Below are 15265 nucleotides of genomic sequence, written 5' to 3' on the forward strand. Positions count from 1 at the left end.
ATACTTACATGGGTGTATTTCATTGTATGTGAATTATACATATGTACAATAAATAAAGCTGTTAACGTTACTGAAGACTTTCATTAATGCTGGTTAAATCTATCTATATATACCACATTAGAAATTAAAAGAGATAAATTAAAAAAATATATTAATTTATTCAAATAATAATAAACCTGTTAACATAAATAACACACATTTTATGAAAAATAACTTTGTCAAAATGAAATAAATTTAGTAGCACTGTTTTACATTTTTGCAAATCTTTAATGACTGGCTGAATGAAAGAGTTAGATTTTCACATCTTCTGTATTCAATCTGTTGGCCAACTTAATTTAATTTAATTTAATTTAATTTAATTTAATTTTACTTTTTGGCTGCACCACGCGGCTTGCGGAATCTCAGTTCTCCACCCAGGGATGGAACCCAGGCCACAGCAGGGAAAGCCAGGAATCCTAACCACTAGGTCACCAGGGAACTCCCCAATCTGTTGGGATAACACATTTCATATAGCTTCTGGGAAACTCCACTGTACACTCATTAGAGTTGTGAGTGAAAAAGGCAAATAATGTGTTAGTATTATTATTATAAAAGTAATTTTGACCCCTAGACCTCCTGAAAGGGTCTCAAAGTCTTCCTGGACCACACTTTAAGAACTGCTGACCTAGTGCTACACAATTTAACGTGAATAACTTGAAATCACATTGTGTTAAGTGAAAAAATACGGTAAAAAATATAGAGAATATGACAACTGTACATCAAATTTAAAAATGAAAAACTCAACAGTATACTGTTCAGCAGGCATTCATATATGGTAAATTATAAGAATCAAAGTGCTAACGAACGCAAAATTAAAAGTAGTCATTAACATGGTGAGGTGGTAATACGATATGTGAAGGGATGTGGGAAGGGATAAGGGTTACTTAGATGGTACATTAAACAAATATATCAACTCATTTTATTATTCTTTATACCATATATATGTTATAGACACGTTTTTGTATGTATTTTTCAATACTGTGAAATGTTTTATGATTTTTAAAGGGGGGTGATATTTTAAAATAGAAGGAAAAAAGGAAACTACTTGGGTTAATGGAAAAGATCAAAGTTGTCTTATCTTTGGCTCTATTCAACCACGGTTCTGATAAGGACGGCTCTCAAATTTCTCTCAGGAGAATATATTTCTGCTCCATTGGTGCTCTGGTAAGAACATTGTGCACGTATGTGAACACTTGGAGAAGAGAGGGCCACAAAGGGAGGTGAGGCATCATTGCTCATTCTCTGCAATGGAGGAACTGGGAGCAGGTTACTGAATGGGGCTCAGCTAGACAGGGAAGTCTCAGGATAAAGAACACAAATGTTGATATTATTTCAAGGATAGAGGAAACTTCCACTTACCTGGGTCATGGCTTTTAGAACTACCTGTCCTGCTTGGATTTCTTTAGATTCTTGAACAAGTGCAGAGTCCTGAAAAAAAAAAAAAACAGAGTAGGGGGAGAAGGGGCAAATTTCATAAACCGAGCTTGCCTCAGCACGCCTAAATAGATGAGCTTAAAACAACTGTACTTCCAGGGTCGCTGCTCTGCTTCCTTTGCTCTCCCCTTGTCCCACCACACAACACTAATGCCAAGAACTATTGAGTTAACAAAACCCAGCCCCTTCCTAAACCATAAGGAAACTGAAAGATGGATTCAAGGCAGATGTGCTTCGGCACTGACATAGAATCCAAGCACGTTAGCAGGAGGGATTCTGGCTGGGACAGTCCCTACCTTGTTGATGCTAATGTACACCCTAGATGAGGCCTAGACAGCTCCCAGCTAGCTGTACCAAGCAGACCTTCCTTTGCAGCTGCAGCAAGGAGGATCACAACTCAGACTCACTCAGACTTTACCCCTTAAAGATGAGGACGGTACCTACAGGCTAGGAGCAGAGCGTACCTGTGTAGGCCAAACCTTGTAAAAAAGACAAACCTTAAACAAAGTTTTCCAGCTTCTCTGGGTTCAACAGGCGAAACCGCTTGGGTACCTCCCCGGCTCTACATTCGCCTTCTAAGTTCAAAAAGGGCCACGCCATCCATATGAGAGGCTTCGTCAAAGCCTCCAGCCCCAGCTGGACTTATCAGACAGGAGCAAAAAAACCACAGTAATACAGGCATCTTACAAGCATACCTACACATCCAGAGTATTTACCTGAGTGGGAACTCAATTTCTAGAAGCTTCTTGGCCCAGCAATCCTTATTTTCCACATAAGCCCTCTCTACTGCTTTCCTGAAGAACATCACTTCCTCTCTGGCTGACAACTGCTGAGGCTGGTGGAGAACGGCCTACTTTAAGATAATGAGAACTCAGGGGTTTTTTAAGGAAGGTAGTAAGGCTGGTTCTAATCACAGGTGCAAGGAGCACCCATGCTTTTTTTTTTTTTTTTTAATACTGTGATTTATCATCAGGTACTTTATTCTCTTGGCCACTTTGCAGTCATGCTAGAAGTTTCTAGAATCCTTAGTGCATATGGTGTGCAAGAGAGTCAAAAAGTAAGAAAAGAAAACTCCTCCCTGGAGAGTGAAGTCTAGAGAAATGCAGGCCGGAAAGGTGTAAGGAGTTATTCCAGAGGCTGCCGCCGCTAAGGCCATTGGTATCAACTGGATAGATCTCAATAGTACTAAGAAGAACCAAAACTGATCAACAGATACATGAGGAAGTCAGACGCATGGAATAGTAGGACATTTCACACACAAAGGACAAATAAACCAAGAGTTAATTTTGGCTACCAAACTGCAATTTGGTTTTCTAGGTCATTTTCCCCCAACTATTTAAAAAGAAACACTAGTGCTACACATATGCAACTTTAAGATGTTGTATTCTCCTATCAAGTTGCACTGAGAAGCAAGTTAAATAAGCCCCTCTTACTGCCGTCCACCTGCAGAGACGTCACATCCATTTTCTTTGATTTCCATTGGCAACAGCGGGAAATAATTCCAATAGTGAAGTAAGCAGCCAGACTGCCTTGCTGAGTTCCCATGGCGGGGAGGGGTGCCGTCAGAAGGAAGACTAGTTAAATCATTGGGGGCTGGTGTCAAGGAAAATTTCCTGTAAGTTACAGAATATGATTTGGGGCCTAAAATCAGAGGATAGTAATAGGCAGAAAAGGGACAGAAGAGCATTCTGAGCAAAGTGAAGAGCAGTGGCAAAAACAGTGGACCAAAAGTAGACGGTGTGTTTGGATTGCAGAGAATAACTGGGAAAGACTTGTACAGTTTGGGGCAAGGATTAGACCAGTGCTGTCTTATAGAACCTTTGTGATGATGGAAATCGTCACATCTTGTACTGTCAATAATGTAGCCATTAGCCACATGTGGCTACTAAGCATTTGAAATGTGGCTAGTATGACCGAGGAACTGAATTTTTAATTTAATTTTAGTTAATCTGAATTTAAATCTAATTAATTCTAGAATCTAGAGGAAGATAATGCTTATTAACTATGAGGACCAGGTCTCATCATCACTGTAAATAGTACGGGCCACAGTGACTGAAGTATAAAGGTGACCAATGAATACTGACTGAATATATACAAGTTTGGTTTTCACCCATTAATGAATGGAAGGCTACTGAGGAATTTAAAAAAGGAAGTGAAAGGGCCAATATAGCCAGATTATTTTAGTGGAGAGGAGTACAATTGGAGTCAGGGAGATCAGCTGAAAGGTGCCTGTACTTTCCCAAGCAAACAAAGGGCCTGACCCAAGATAGTGATAGTAGAAATGAGGATGAAGGGGAGGAATTCAAGGTGTCAGAGAAGTAAAATCAACTGGTTCTGGCATCTGATTGGATATGGATGCAGAGAGATAAAGGAGTCAGGAATTCTTTCATATTTACTGAGTTCCCAACTCAGTTGGCATGGTTCTATGTGTAAGGAAGATAGCAAATCCAGTCTGTCCCAGCGGATCTCACATTCTAATGGAAGGAGACAATAACAAATATTGATATACTGACATTGATATTCCTATTTATATGTAAAGGAGTCAAAGTTCTATAGAGGAAAATAAAAAGATTAAGGAGATGGGGAAATGAAGGGTGGTCTAAGAAGGCTTTTCATCGACACAGAAATCTAGGGGAAGCACAGTCCTAGCAGAGGGACCAACAAATGCAAAAGCCTCTAGGCAAGAGCAGGCTTTAACAACAAAGAGGAAGGAGACTAGAGTGGCTGGAATGGGGTGAGTGAGAAAATGAGGGCCAGAGAGGTAGATGGAAGCTGGATCACACAGGGCTTGTGGGCCTTGTGTAAGAACGTTGGTTTTTACTCTTGAGTAAGACAGGAAGCCAATGAAACACTTCAAACCAAGGAATGGCATAATCTGATTTACATTTAAAAGGATCACTCATGGAAAATGGACTAAGAGGACAAGGGGGGGAAGCAGGGAAGTGGGGGGAACTGAGAAGGTTACTGCAGTAATCCTGGCAAGGGGTTGAGGGGCTTGCCTTAGGGTGGTATGGTCATGGGGGAGGTGACAAGAACTGATCAGATTCTAGATATCCTCTGTAGGAAGAGCTGACAGTATTTACTGATTTTAGGTATAAAAGAAGAAAAAAGAGGCCAAGATGATGCTAGGGTTTTTGGCTTGAGCAGCTAGAGGTATGAAGTTGCCATTTTTTAACACAATGGACTGTGAGAGGAGCAGGTTTGGATGGACCAATTATGAATTCTGTTTTACCTTAATACTTGAGCTGATTATTATATGTCTAAGTGGAAATGCCAGACATCCATCAGACATTCGATCTGGGAGTTCAGAGAAAGTCCAAATGTAGGAATATAAAATTGGAAGTTACTGATGTTCAGTTGATATTTGAAGCTCTGATACTAGGTAAGATTGCCTACAGAGTGATTAAAGGTAAGGAAGAAAAACGGTCCAAAGCCTGAGCCTGAGGGGCTCCAACGGTTAGAGAACAGGGAGATGAAAAGGAAAAAAGAAAGAAAGGAGTCTGAAAAGGAAACATCAGTGGAAGAGAAGGAAAAAAAGAGAATTGGGGCTTCACTGAAAGCCCAGTGAAGAAAGTATACCAAGAAGGAAGGTGAGAACAACTGTCAAATGCTACCACTAGGTCAAGTGGTATGAGGAACGAGAACTGTCCATTGGATCTGGCATTAGAGAGATCATTAGAAGTCTCAACAAAAGTGGATTCTCTAGAGTGGAGGACACGAAACCTTGGCTGGAGTGAGTTCAAGAGAAAATGGAAGGTGGGACTTCCCTGGTGGTGTAGTGGTTAAGAATCCGCCTGCCAATGCAGAGGACATGGGTTCGGAGCCCTGGTCTGGGAAGATCCCACATGGCGTGGAGCAACTAAGCCCGTGTGCCACAACTACTGAGCCTACACTCTAGAGCCCGTGAGCCACAACTACTGAGCCAGCATACCACAACTACTGAAGCCCGCCCGCCTAGAGCCTGTGCCCCGCAACAAAGAGAAGCCACCGCAGTGAGAAGCCCGAGCACTGCAACAAAGAGTAGCCCCCACTTGCTGCAACGAGGGAAAGCCTGCACGCAGCAACGAAGACCCAGCACAGCCAAAAATAATAAATAAATACATTTATAAGAGAAAATGGAAGGAAAGGAAGTGGAGACAGAAGAGCCATCCCTTTCAAGGAGTTTTGTTGAAAAGAGCAGAGAAATAGAGCTAGAAATGGATATGGAATCCAGGAACGGTTGTTTGTTTTGAATGTGGGAGAGATTACAGCATGGTTTATAGTAATGGGAATAACCCAGTAGAGAAAAACGAATAATGCAGGGACATAGGAGACAACTGCACAGGAGCAATGACCTTGAGCAGGAGAGAGGGGATGGGAACCAGCACCCAAGTATTGGGGGCTGAATTACAGAAGATCACAGGTAGTTCGTTCATAACTAGGGAAGGTAGAGTACATAAGTACAGGAATGATCCCCAGGATTCTAGGGTGAGGTGATGCAGTGCCATTCATATACACTTTCATTTAGTTTTAATTTTATAACTACACTGTTAGTTAAATAAAGTTGATTTTATTTCTCACATTATACATAAGAGAAGCTAGAAGGCCTGAGAGGTTATGATATTGACCCAAGGCCACACTGAGTGGGATATGAACCCAAGTGTTGTATTTTATTGCCCATGAAAGTTTCCATCAGCATAAACTGCCTCCCTGTGGTTACTGCCATTAATGAGGGGAATGAACAATAAATTCTCCAGTTAAGAGAGTTAGAAAAGGCCCAATTAAGAGAGTTAGGGGTTAATGGGAGAAGGAAATTGAAACCTTTTGTAAGGGCTTTGTCACAGGAGACAATTCTGACAAGTAATAGTTTCTTTTAAGAATTATTAGACAAGAAGGCACCAGATACATTAGAAATCAGGAGGGAAAAGCCTAGAACATCTCGGAATTCAGAGGAGAAAAAGACACAGAAGAAATGAATTCTGAAAACAAAGGTCAGAGATATGGAATAGAGATCCAGAAGACCTAAAATATACGTAAAAGTGGAGAATAAAACAGAACAGCGGGAGGAAAAGTGAATAAAAGTTAATAATAAGCGTGTTTTCTGGAGGAAATAAAATACTTGAATCTTTATATTAGAAAGAATCCCTGAGAGCTTATAAAAATTCACAAAGGGCCACATGTGGATGCATCCTGGTAACAATCCTAAAATTTTCACTTACCAATAAGATATTATTCTTAAATGTCCATGGACTATTTAGAATGCACCACATAATACCAGCCCTGTTCCCTTTGGAGGCTTTGTATATTCCTTCTGGAATGCTCCTCCTCAAGATAGTCATAGAGCTCACTTGCTCCCTCCACGAAGGTTTCTGCTTAAACTTCACCTCTATGACCAAACTATTAAAATATTACCCTTTGTCATTCACTTTAGCCTTCCCTGCTTTATTTTTCCTTCTAGCTCTCAGTGCTACTATACATTACATTATATATTTGCTTGTCAATTATTTGACTCTTCCCACTAAACTTAAAAGCAGGGATCTTGTTGGTTTTGTTCATTATTAATTCCTCAGGACATAAAATACTACATGGGAGGCACTCAAACTCTCCAATGAATGTACAAGATCACAATGGAAACCTTAAGAGTTTATCAAAGTAGCAATTTCTCAGCCTAATTTTTGTGGTTGTACCATAAGCCAAAAAGAAGTTCTAACTTGATAAAATATTTAATATAAAAATAAAATATCTGTAAATGTACTTCAGACAAATATAATGTATTTATATTTTGTGAACACGTAACATACAAGGCAGAAAAATACAAAGAAAAACGTATATTTGAGATTTTAAAAACTCTAGCCCAAAATACTAAAATCAAAATGAAAAGGCAAACGATAAAATGGAAAAAAAAAAAAAAAGCCTTTAACTCACAAGTCAGATAAACAACAAAAATTCTTATTGGATAGTACTTTTAAAATTAAATTTTCAGGGCTTCCCTGGTGGCACAGTGGTTAAGAATCTGCCTGCCAATGCTGGGGACATGGCTTTGAGCGCTGGGCCGGGAAGATCCCACATGCCGCAGAGCAACTAAGCCTGTGCACCACAACTACTTAGCCTGTGCTCTAGAGCCTGCGAGCCACAACTACTGAAGCCCGTGTGCCTAGAGCCTGTGCTCCGCAACAAGAGAAGCCACTGCAATGAGAAGCCCGTGCACTGCAACGAAGAGTAGCCCCTGCTCACTGCAACTAGAGAAAGCCCGCACGCAGCAACAAGGACCCAACTCAGCCAAAAATAAATAAATAAATAAATTTTTAAAAAATTAAATTTTCAGAAAAAAGCAATAATTTTAGATAAATGAGCAAAGGATATGCATGGGCAACTCACTAGATAATAAAGTGGCTCCTCAACCTATCAAGAGTTTTAAAACTTCACTAGTAATGAAGGGAATGTACATTAAAGCAATAAGGAAATAACATTTTACAGTTATCAATTTGGCAGATTTTTAAGACTGATGACATGTCACAAGAGCATGATGTGAGGAAATGGACACACACAGTAGATTATAGCTGGTATAAACTTGCAACAAGGCAATGTTAGCAGAAATTAAACCATGTATATCCTCTGATGAAGTACTTCTATATCTGAGACTCTATCCAAAAGATGAATGTGGGGTGTATGATGGAGACACTGCTGACGATGGAAACAACTTGAAGAGAATTTAAATATCCTACAAAATATAGTGTATCCATACAATGGAAACATTGTTGCCATAAAAACGTATCTTTGCTGATGTTAAGATGTTAAACAACTTTGGGTGAATAAGGTAGGTAATAAAACAGTATATGTAATCTTATTTTTATAGGAAAAATATATACATGCGTATATACATGCATATGTGTATCCATAGAAAATGGATTGAAAGGATTTTCAATTAAAGTTTTACATTTGTGTCTAGGTGTATAATTATGGGGGTATCTGTTTTTCTGTATATATATATATATATATATATTTTTTTTTTTTTTTTTTTTTTTTTTTTTTTTTGCGGTACGCGGGCCTCTCACTGTTGTGGCCTCTCCCGTTGCGGAGCACAGGCTCCGGACGCGCAGGCTCAGCGGCAATGGCTCATGGGCCCAGCCGCTCCGCGGCATGTGGGATCTTCCCGGACCAGGGCACGAACCCGTGTCCCCTGCATCGGCAGGCGGACTCTCAACCACTGCGCCACCAGGGAAGCCCATTCTGTATTTTTTTTTCTTTTCTTTTTTTTTTTTTTTGGCCATACCACGCTGCATGTAGGATCTTAGTTCCCTGACCAGGGATGGAACCTGCGCCCCCTGCATTGGAAGTATGGGGTCTCAACCACTGAACCGTCAGGGAAGTCCCTGTTTTCCTGTGTTTTCAAGTTTTCCCTTAAGCATATGTTTTATCATCATAAATAACACAATTAATTCCTTCCTCCTCATGGGGCAGGATAGATTATAAAAGAAAACACGAATGGAGTGATACGAGTGACAGTGAAGTGCCTCTGGGAACTTGTATGCTGAAGGAGCTTAATCTTCTCCATAGTTCTAGAGCCTTTGAGGGGTGTGTTCTCAAACAGTAACTGACTTCCCACAGAGGAGGTGAGCTTTCATATAAAAGGCTTTCTGTTTCCTTAGTCTCCTCACTCACCTGTGCACAGGCCTCTTGTTAACCTCTTTCCACAGTCCAGGATGTCTTCCTTGCTCCAAAAAGAATTCACACCTAATTTACAGAAGCAACTTCCTATACACAGAAAAAGAAATGGGTCTTAGCCAGTGTGGTAGACATTACTAATTTAATTACTAATGTCTCACCATTATCCAGTTTTTCAAGTATCCAGTCTTCCACATAATCCAGACCACATAATTCTCTAATCTTTCTATTGCTGATGTGGTGGCCAAGGAGGCTGTGTGTTTCAGATGGTACAGCTACAGGATGGTGGAGTCTCCTTTAGTCTGGGACCCTGCCTATGCTGATGCATAATGAGCAAAAATTAAAAAGTTATTTTGTAAACCACTGAGATTTGGGGGTTGTTTGCTACCACAGCGTAACAACCTGTCCTAACTAATATGCTAATTCAGCTATACTCTGACTAAATAAAAATTCAGACTTGCGGCCTTGGTCAATACAAGAAAGAATAATTTTTAAAAAGTCAGAGGAAACTTCAGAAATAACAGAGCAGAGCTGTGCATTTCCAACTCTATACATCTCAAAGGGATTTTTCACAAACCCACAATGTGAAACAAAAGGCCCTAAAAAGGCAGATTATGAGTTAGGGGACAAGTTGTTCTTGATCCAGCAAAATCATGCTCCTTTAGATCTCTATCATCAAATCTTTGTACAAATCCTTCTAAGCAAAGTTCAGCCATCTACACACCACCCAGTGAAGCTTGCAGTTACATCCCTGGATTTTCCCTGTCCCTAAATTGACAGACATTCTTATTCTTCAGAGGGCATGGATCCCACATCACACAAGGCTTGGGCCGGGGGAGTGCGAGAACTTGACAGCTCATGAGGAGTAGATATATATAGATATCTTCACCTTAACATTAGCAATCTGTTCCTGAAAAAGCAATCATTCTGAGTAAAGACTCTAACCAGGAGCCTCTCTCCCAATATTTAAAATGTGAAAAATATAATGAGTCACATTTTAACACAAAGCCCCCAAATAATTTCTAAACATAATTAAACACAAGAAACACCTACATATAAATAATAAACTATTGTATTAAGATGAAAATTTCTGGGACTTCCCTGGTTGTGCAGTGGTTAAGAATCTGCCTGCCAATGCAGGGGACACGGTTATGATCCCCAGTCTGGGAAGATCCCACATGCCACGGAGCAACTAAGCCTGTGCACCACAACTAATGAGCCTGCGCTCTAGAGCCCATGAGCCAAAACTACTGAGCCTGGGCGCCACAACTACTGAAGCCCGCGAGGCTAGAGCCCATGCTTCACAACAGGAGAAGCCACTGCAATGAGAGGCCTACACGCCGCAACAAAGAGTAGCCCCCGCTTGCCCCTACTACAGAAGGCCCGCACGCAGCAATGGAGCCCCAACGCAGACAAAAAGAAAAAAAAAGATGAAAATTTCTTAAAACATCACTTCCTGATCACCAGTTATTATAGATATTAATAATTAGTTGCTTTGTGTGCAGTAACATGGCCTCATTTAGCACCATGAACATCTGCACATCCCTTTTGTTGACAGGCCAATCTATACGTTTGTCAAAATATTTACATGACTCTGATATTTAACTAAGTGAATTTCTGATGTAACTTGAAACTTTTCCTATATGTCATATTTTTAAATGTTGTATTGAGCTTTATGGATGTAAACATCCAGTCTAAACATCAACCCAAAATCAATACACTGAGAGGTATGTACATTCTCAGGCAATGTTCTAGATTCTGAGTCAGACAACAGCATATTAAATAAATTAAAGATTTCTATAAAACAGCAATTCTCAGTACTCACAAATTTAGTAGTAATTAAGTAGTTAATAACATAGAAAATGTTCAAGATATGGTTAGATTACAAAACAACTGGGCATCATATGGTCTTATTTGTAAAATACATGTATATATTAACATAGACAATATAGACAGACAAATCAGACTGAACATATCTGGGAAGTTTTATCCTTAAAGATTACTTTGGTTATTTCTGGGTTGTGATCTTCAATTTTCTTAGTTTTGCTTAAGTGTAGTTTTTCAATAACCAGGCATTAATTTTTAAATGCATATTTTAAAGTTCTGTTAAGTATAAGCTACTCCCAAATGGCAGATGAAAAAGGAAATACTTTATTTTAAACAATCTTCCTTTGAACATGAAACAATAGCTCAGGATATTCTAAAAACAGTTCTTTTTCACAGAATGGCTTTTGTTGTTTTTGCTTGTCAGCTCCCAATTGTTGCAAACTTCTTGATTTGGTAACTACATTTATGTGTGCTGGAGACCTGCCTGGAAGAGAACTAAAAGTCATTCAGGCCAAGTCCTGTGTATAAGTGATGCTTCCTTTCAGCACTTCTCGCCAGATAGGTTTATTATGTTTCTGCACCTGCCCTATTTGCCTCAGTGTTCTCTGAACAGCTATAGAATCATCTTGCTCCACTGGTCATACTTTGTATTTCTTTTGAACACTTTTTTTTTTAAAGACTTTTTTGATGTGGACCATTTTTAAAGTCTTTATTGAATTTGTTACAATAGTACTTCTGTTTTATGTTTTGGCTTTTTTGGCCATGAGGCATGTGGGATCTTAGCTCCCCAACCAGGGATCGAACTTGTGCCCCCTGCATTGGAAGGTGAAGTCTTAACCACTGGACTTCCAGGAAAGTCCCCATACTTTGGATTTCTGATGATTAGAATGAAAATTGCAGGAAATATAGGTGACTCAGTTCACCTCCATAGAGTTCTTATGAGATCAGTTTGACTTAGATATGACATGACATGACAATGACAGCTCTGGTCATACAAATATCTTCCTCTTATGAACTCTCATAGCATACTATCAGGGTAAACTAGTGCCCTTTTTCATCCTTTACTTTGGACATTTGTATACAAGTTTTATCTCCCCCATTACATTATTTGTAATTTAAAAACAGAGATTCTTACTTTTTAAAAGTACTTTGTCTCCCTGAGTTCTAGGTTAGGATTTTGCATATTTGCAAATTCTTAATAAATGTCTAATGCCTGACCCAAAGGAATTCATTATAAAAATACATGAAGTTGTATGCACAAGAGTACTTTTGGGACAATTTCACAATTAAAATACAGAAATATAAATGCTCTTTAGTAGGCAGTAAAGCGAATAAATTAAGGTGCATCTCGATAATGAAATACTACATAGTGACTTTAAAATATAATTGTTACACAGTCAATGCATTATTAAATGAAGCAGGCAGGTTACAGAATTTATATAAGAGATACCACTCTATAAAATCCCACAGAAAGGGCTTCCCTGGTGGCGCAGTGGTTGAGAGTCCGCCTGCCAATGCAGGGAACACGGGTTCGTGCCCCGGTCTGGGAAGATCCCACATGCCGCGGAGCGGCTGGGCCCGTGAGCCATGGCCGCTGAGCCTGCGCGTCCGGAGCCTGTGCTCCGCAACGGGAGAGGCCACAACAGTGAGAGGCCCGCGTACCACAAAATAAATAAATAAAAAATAAATAAAAATCCCACAGAAAAATACCTGAAATATATCCATCAAATATTAAGAATATTTATCTTTAGATGAATTACATTTTAAGCAAAATTTCTAATTTTTGCATTAAGCTTATATATTTCATAATAAAAAACATAACAGTACTTTCCACTTAAACAAAAATAAATAACTAGAGTTGTAGCTGACATTTATTTTCCTGGCAGCAGAAAAATTATAAGCAATCGAGCCAATGTCTACAACACAAGTAGGGACAAAAAAGGAAATTAGTATGATTGAAACAAATTACAACTAAAAGTTCTTTAACAGTCCTTTAACATATTCTCTGGTGCACTGAAATAGCTTCATTATCAAAAACATCCTGTGAATGACCAATTTTCAAGACAGTGCAATTTCCAGTTTAAGTGAGACAGTGAGCACAAAGCGGAATGCATGGTGTCAGATACGTAGCCAGTTTCTTCTCCATTCAATTACCCATTAAAAAATTTGGGGATGGGATCTTTGCAAAATTTGAATACTTTTTTTTTTTTTTTTTTTGCGGTATGCGGGCCTCTCACCGCTGTGGCCTCTCCCGTTGCGGAGTACCGGCTCCGGACGCGCAGGCTCAGCGGCCATGGCTCACGGGCCCAGCCACTCCGCGGCATGCGGGATCCTCCCGGACCGGGGCACGAACCCGTGTCCCCCGCATCGGCAGGCGGACCCTCAACCACTGCGCCACCAGGGAAGCCCTGAATACTTTTTTATTCATCATTTTCAGTGTTGTATCATTACAGTATTTTCTTTGTTCTGGTTAACTCTCTGTAAGCATATGTTTATTAGCTGAATAATATTCCATCATATGAATGTAATATGTGATAGAAACTTCCTCTTTTAACTCCCTGTTGTTGGGCACAAATTTTGCACAACATCTCAAAGGTTATTATTACCGGGCACTACTGTCTTTGATTGCAGTTCTAAATTTTTAAGAGTCATGAATCTCTTTGAAAATCTTATGAAATCATAAAACTCCTTTCAAGAAAAAAATCAAATAAATAAGTATCTGCAATGACTTCCCTGGTGGTCCAGTGGCTGAGACTCCATGCTCCCAATGCAGGAGGCCCGGGTTCAATCCCTGGTCCGGGATGCATGCCACAACTAAGAGTTCATATGCCACAACTAAGAGGCCCGAATGGCATAACTAAGATGCCACAACTATGAGCCTGCAAGCCACAGTGAGGATCCCGCGTGCTGCAACTAAGACCCAGCGCAGCCAAAATAAATAAATAAATAAGTATTTTAAAAAAAAGTATCTGCAAAAGCTGCATAAAATTTCATGGCGTCTGCAGAGCCCTGAAGTCTAAGGGTGGGAGCCTGGACCTTCTTTAAAAACCCTGCTGTAACCACTTATTTACAAACACCAAGTACTACTAGGTAATATTCTTTTTTTTGTTTTTTCCATAACTTATCAAAAGAACAACATGGATTTGGCTGGAAACAAATTTAAGACCCAAAACCTAAAATGTCCCATATCAAATTAGATCTGGTTACTGAAACAAACTTTTATCCCAGATTTGTGAATCTAGACTTCTGATATAGGTCCCAATCACATTCTTACTCCTAAAAGCCAGAACAGCAGAAGGCCTTGTTCATCAACCCAGACTGTGAAAATCAAAAATATTAATAACAAGTGTTACATGATCCAGGGTATCTGTGTACAATTATGCAGGGGCCATTGTTCATGAATCAACAAATCACAACCCTCCAAAAGATGTAGATCTATGCCAACAGAACCCTTTGCTGCATAAATGGTATAAAGGAGAAACTGAATAATTTGACAATAAAAAAAGGAACATCAGGAAACTAGCTGTACTAGACATTAAAATGTACTGTAAAGTCTCTATAATTAAAACAGTGTGGTAGTAGTGCATAAATAGACAAACCAACCAGTGGAACAGAACAGAAGGCCTAGAAATAGAACCAAGTATCAATATGTATGGACATTTAGTATATGATAGAGATGGCATTTCAAATCAGTGGGGCAAAGATAAAATTCTTAATAAATGGTGCTGGGAAAACTGGATAGCCATTTAGAAAATATAAAATTAAATCCATACCCCATTCCATACACAAAATTAAACTCCAAATAGATCAGGGTGCTAGATGTAAAAGATGAAATCATACAGTTATTAGAAGATAACACATGTAAATTCCCCTTTAATCCTGAGATTGAGAAAGGCTTTCTAACTCCAGAAGCAATAAAGGAAAACACTGGTAATTTGACTACATAAAAATAAAAATATTCAACGACAAAGAACACCATAAACAAAGTCAAAAGACAACTGTTAAACTGGAAGAAAATACTTGCACCATATAACACAGATGAGGAACTAATATTCCTAATGTGTAAAGAATTCTTAAACATTGTGACAAAGCACCAAAAACAAAAACAAACAAACAACAAACAAAAAAACCCCATGAAAGTAAACAGGAAAAAGAGATGGACAATTCACACACAAAAAAGATGTAAAAAAGGCCCTCCCTTAAGGATATGTATGCAAAGATGTCTATCAACATAGTACTGGAAGTCCTAGCCAGAGCAGTTGCACAAGAAAAAGAAATAAAAGGCATCCAAATTGGAAAGGAAGAAGTAAACTTATCTCTG

The 15265-nt window shown here is 39.2% G+C and overlaps 1 protein-coding gene across 1 annotated transcript in view; it reads right to left on the reverse strand.

Moving 5' to 3' along the window:
- Positions 1-15265, reverse strand: part of ZNF565 (zinc finger protein 565) — a 32680-nt gene that overhangs the window by 11855 nt on the left and 5560 nt on the right. The window contains exons 2-3 of the mRNA XM_082862950.1: positions 9115-9207; positions 1399-1467 (exon numbers count right to left, since the gene is read on the reverse strand). Of these exons, the coding sequence (XP_082719076.1) occupies positions 1399-1407 (9 nt within the window). The 5' untranslated portion in view covers positions 1408-1467; positions 9115-9207. The remainder of the gene's footprint in view (positions 1-1398; positions 1468-9114; positions 9208-15265) is intronic.

Source organism: Leucopleurus acutus (assembly GCF_964270905.1).
Source record: "Leucopleurus acutus genome assembly, chromosome: 20".
Classification (NCBI taxonomy): Eukaryota; Metazoa; Chordata; class Mammalia; order Artiodactyla; family Delphinidae; genus Leucopleurus; species Leucopleurus acutus.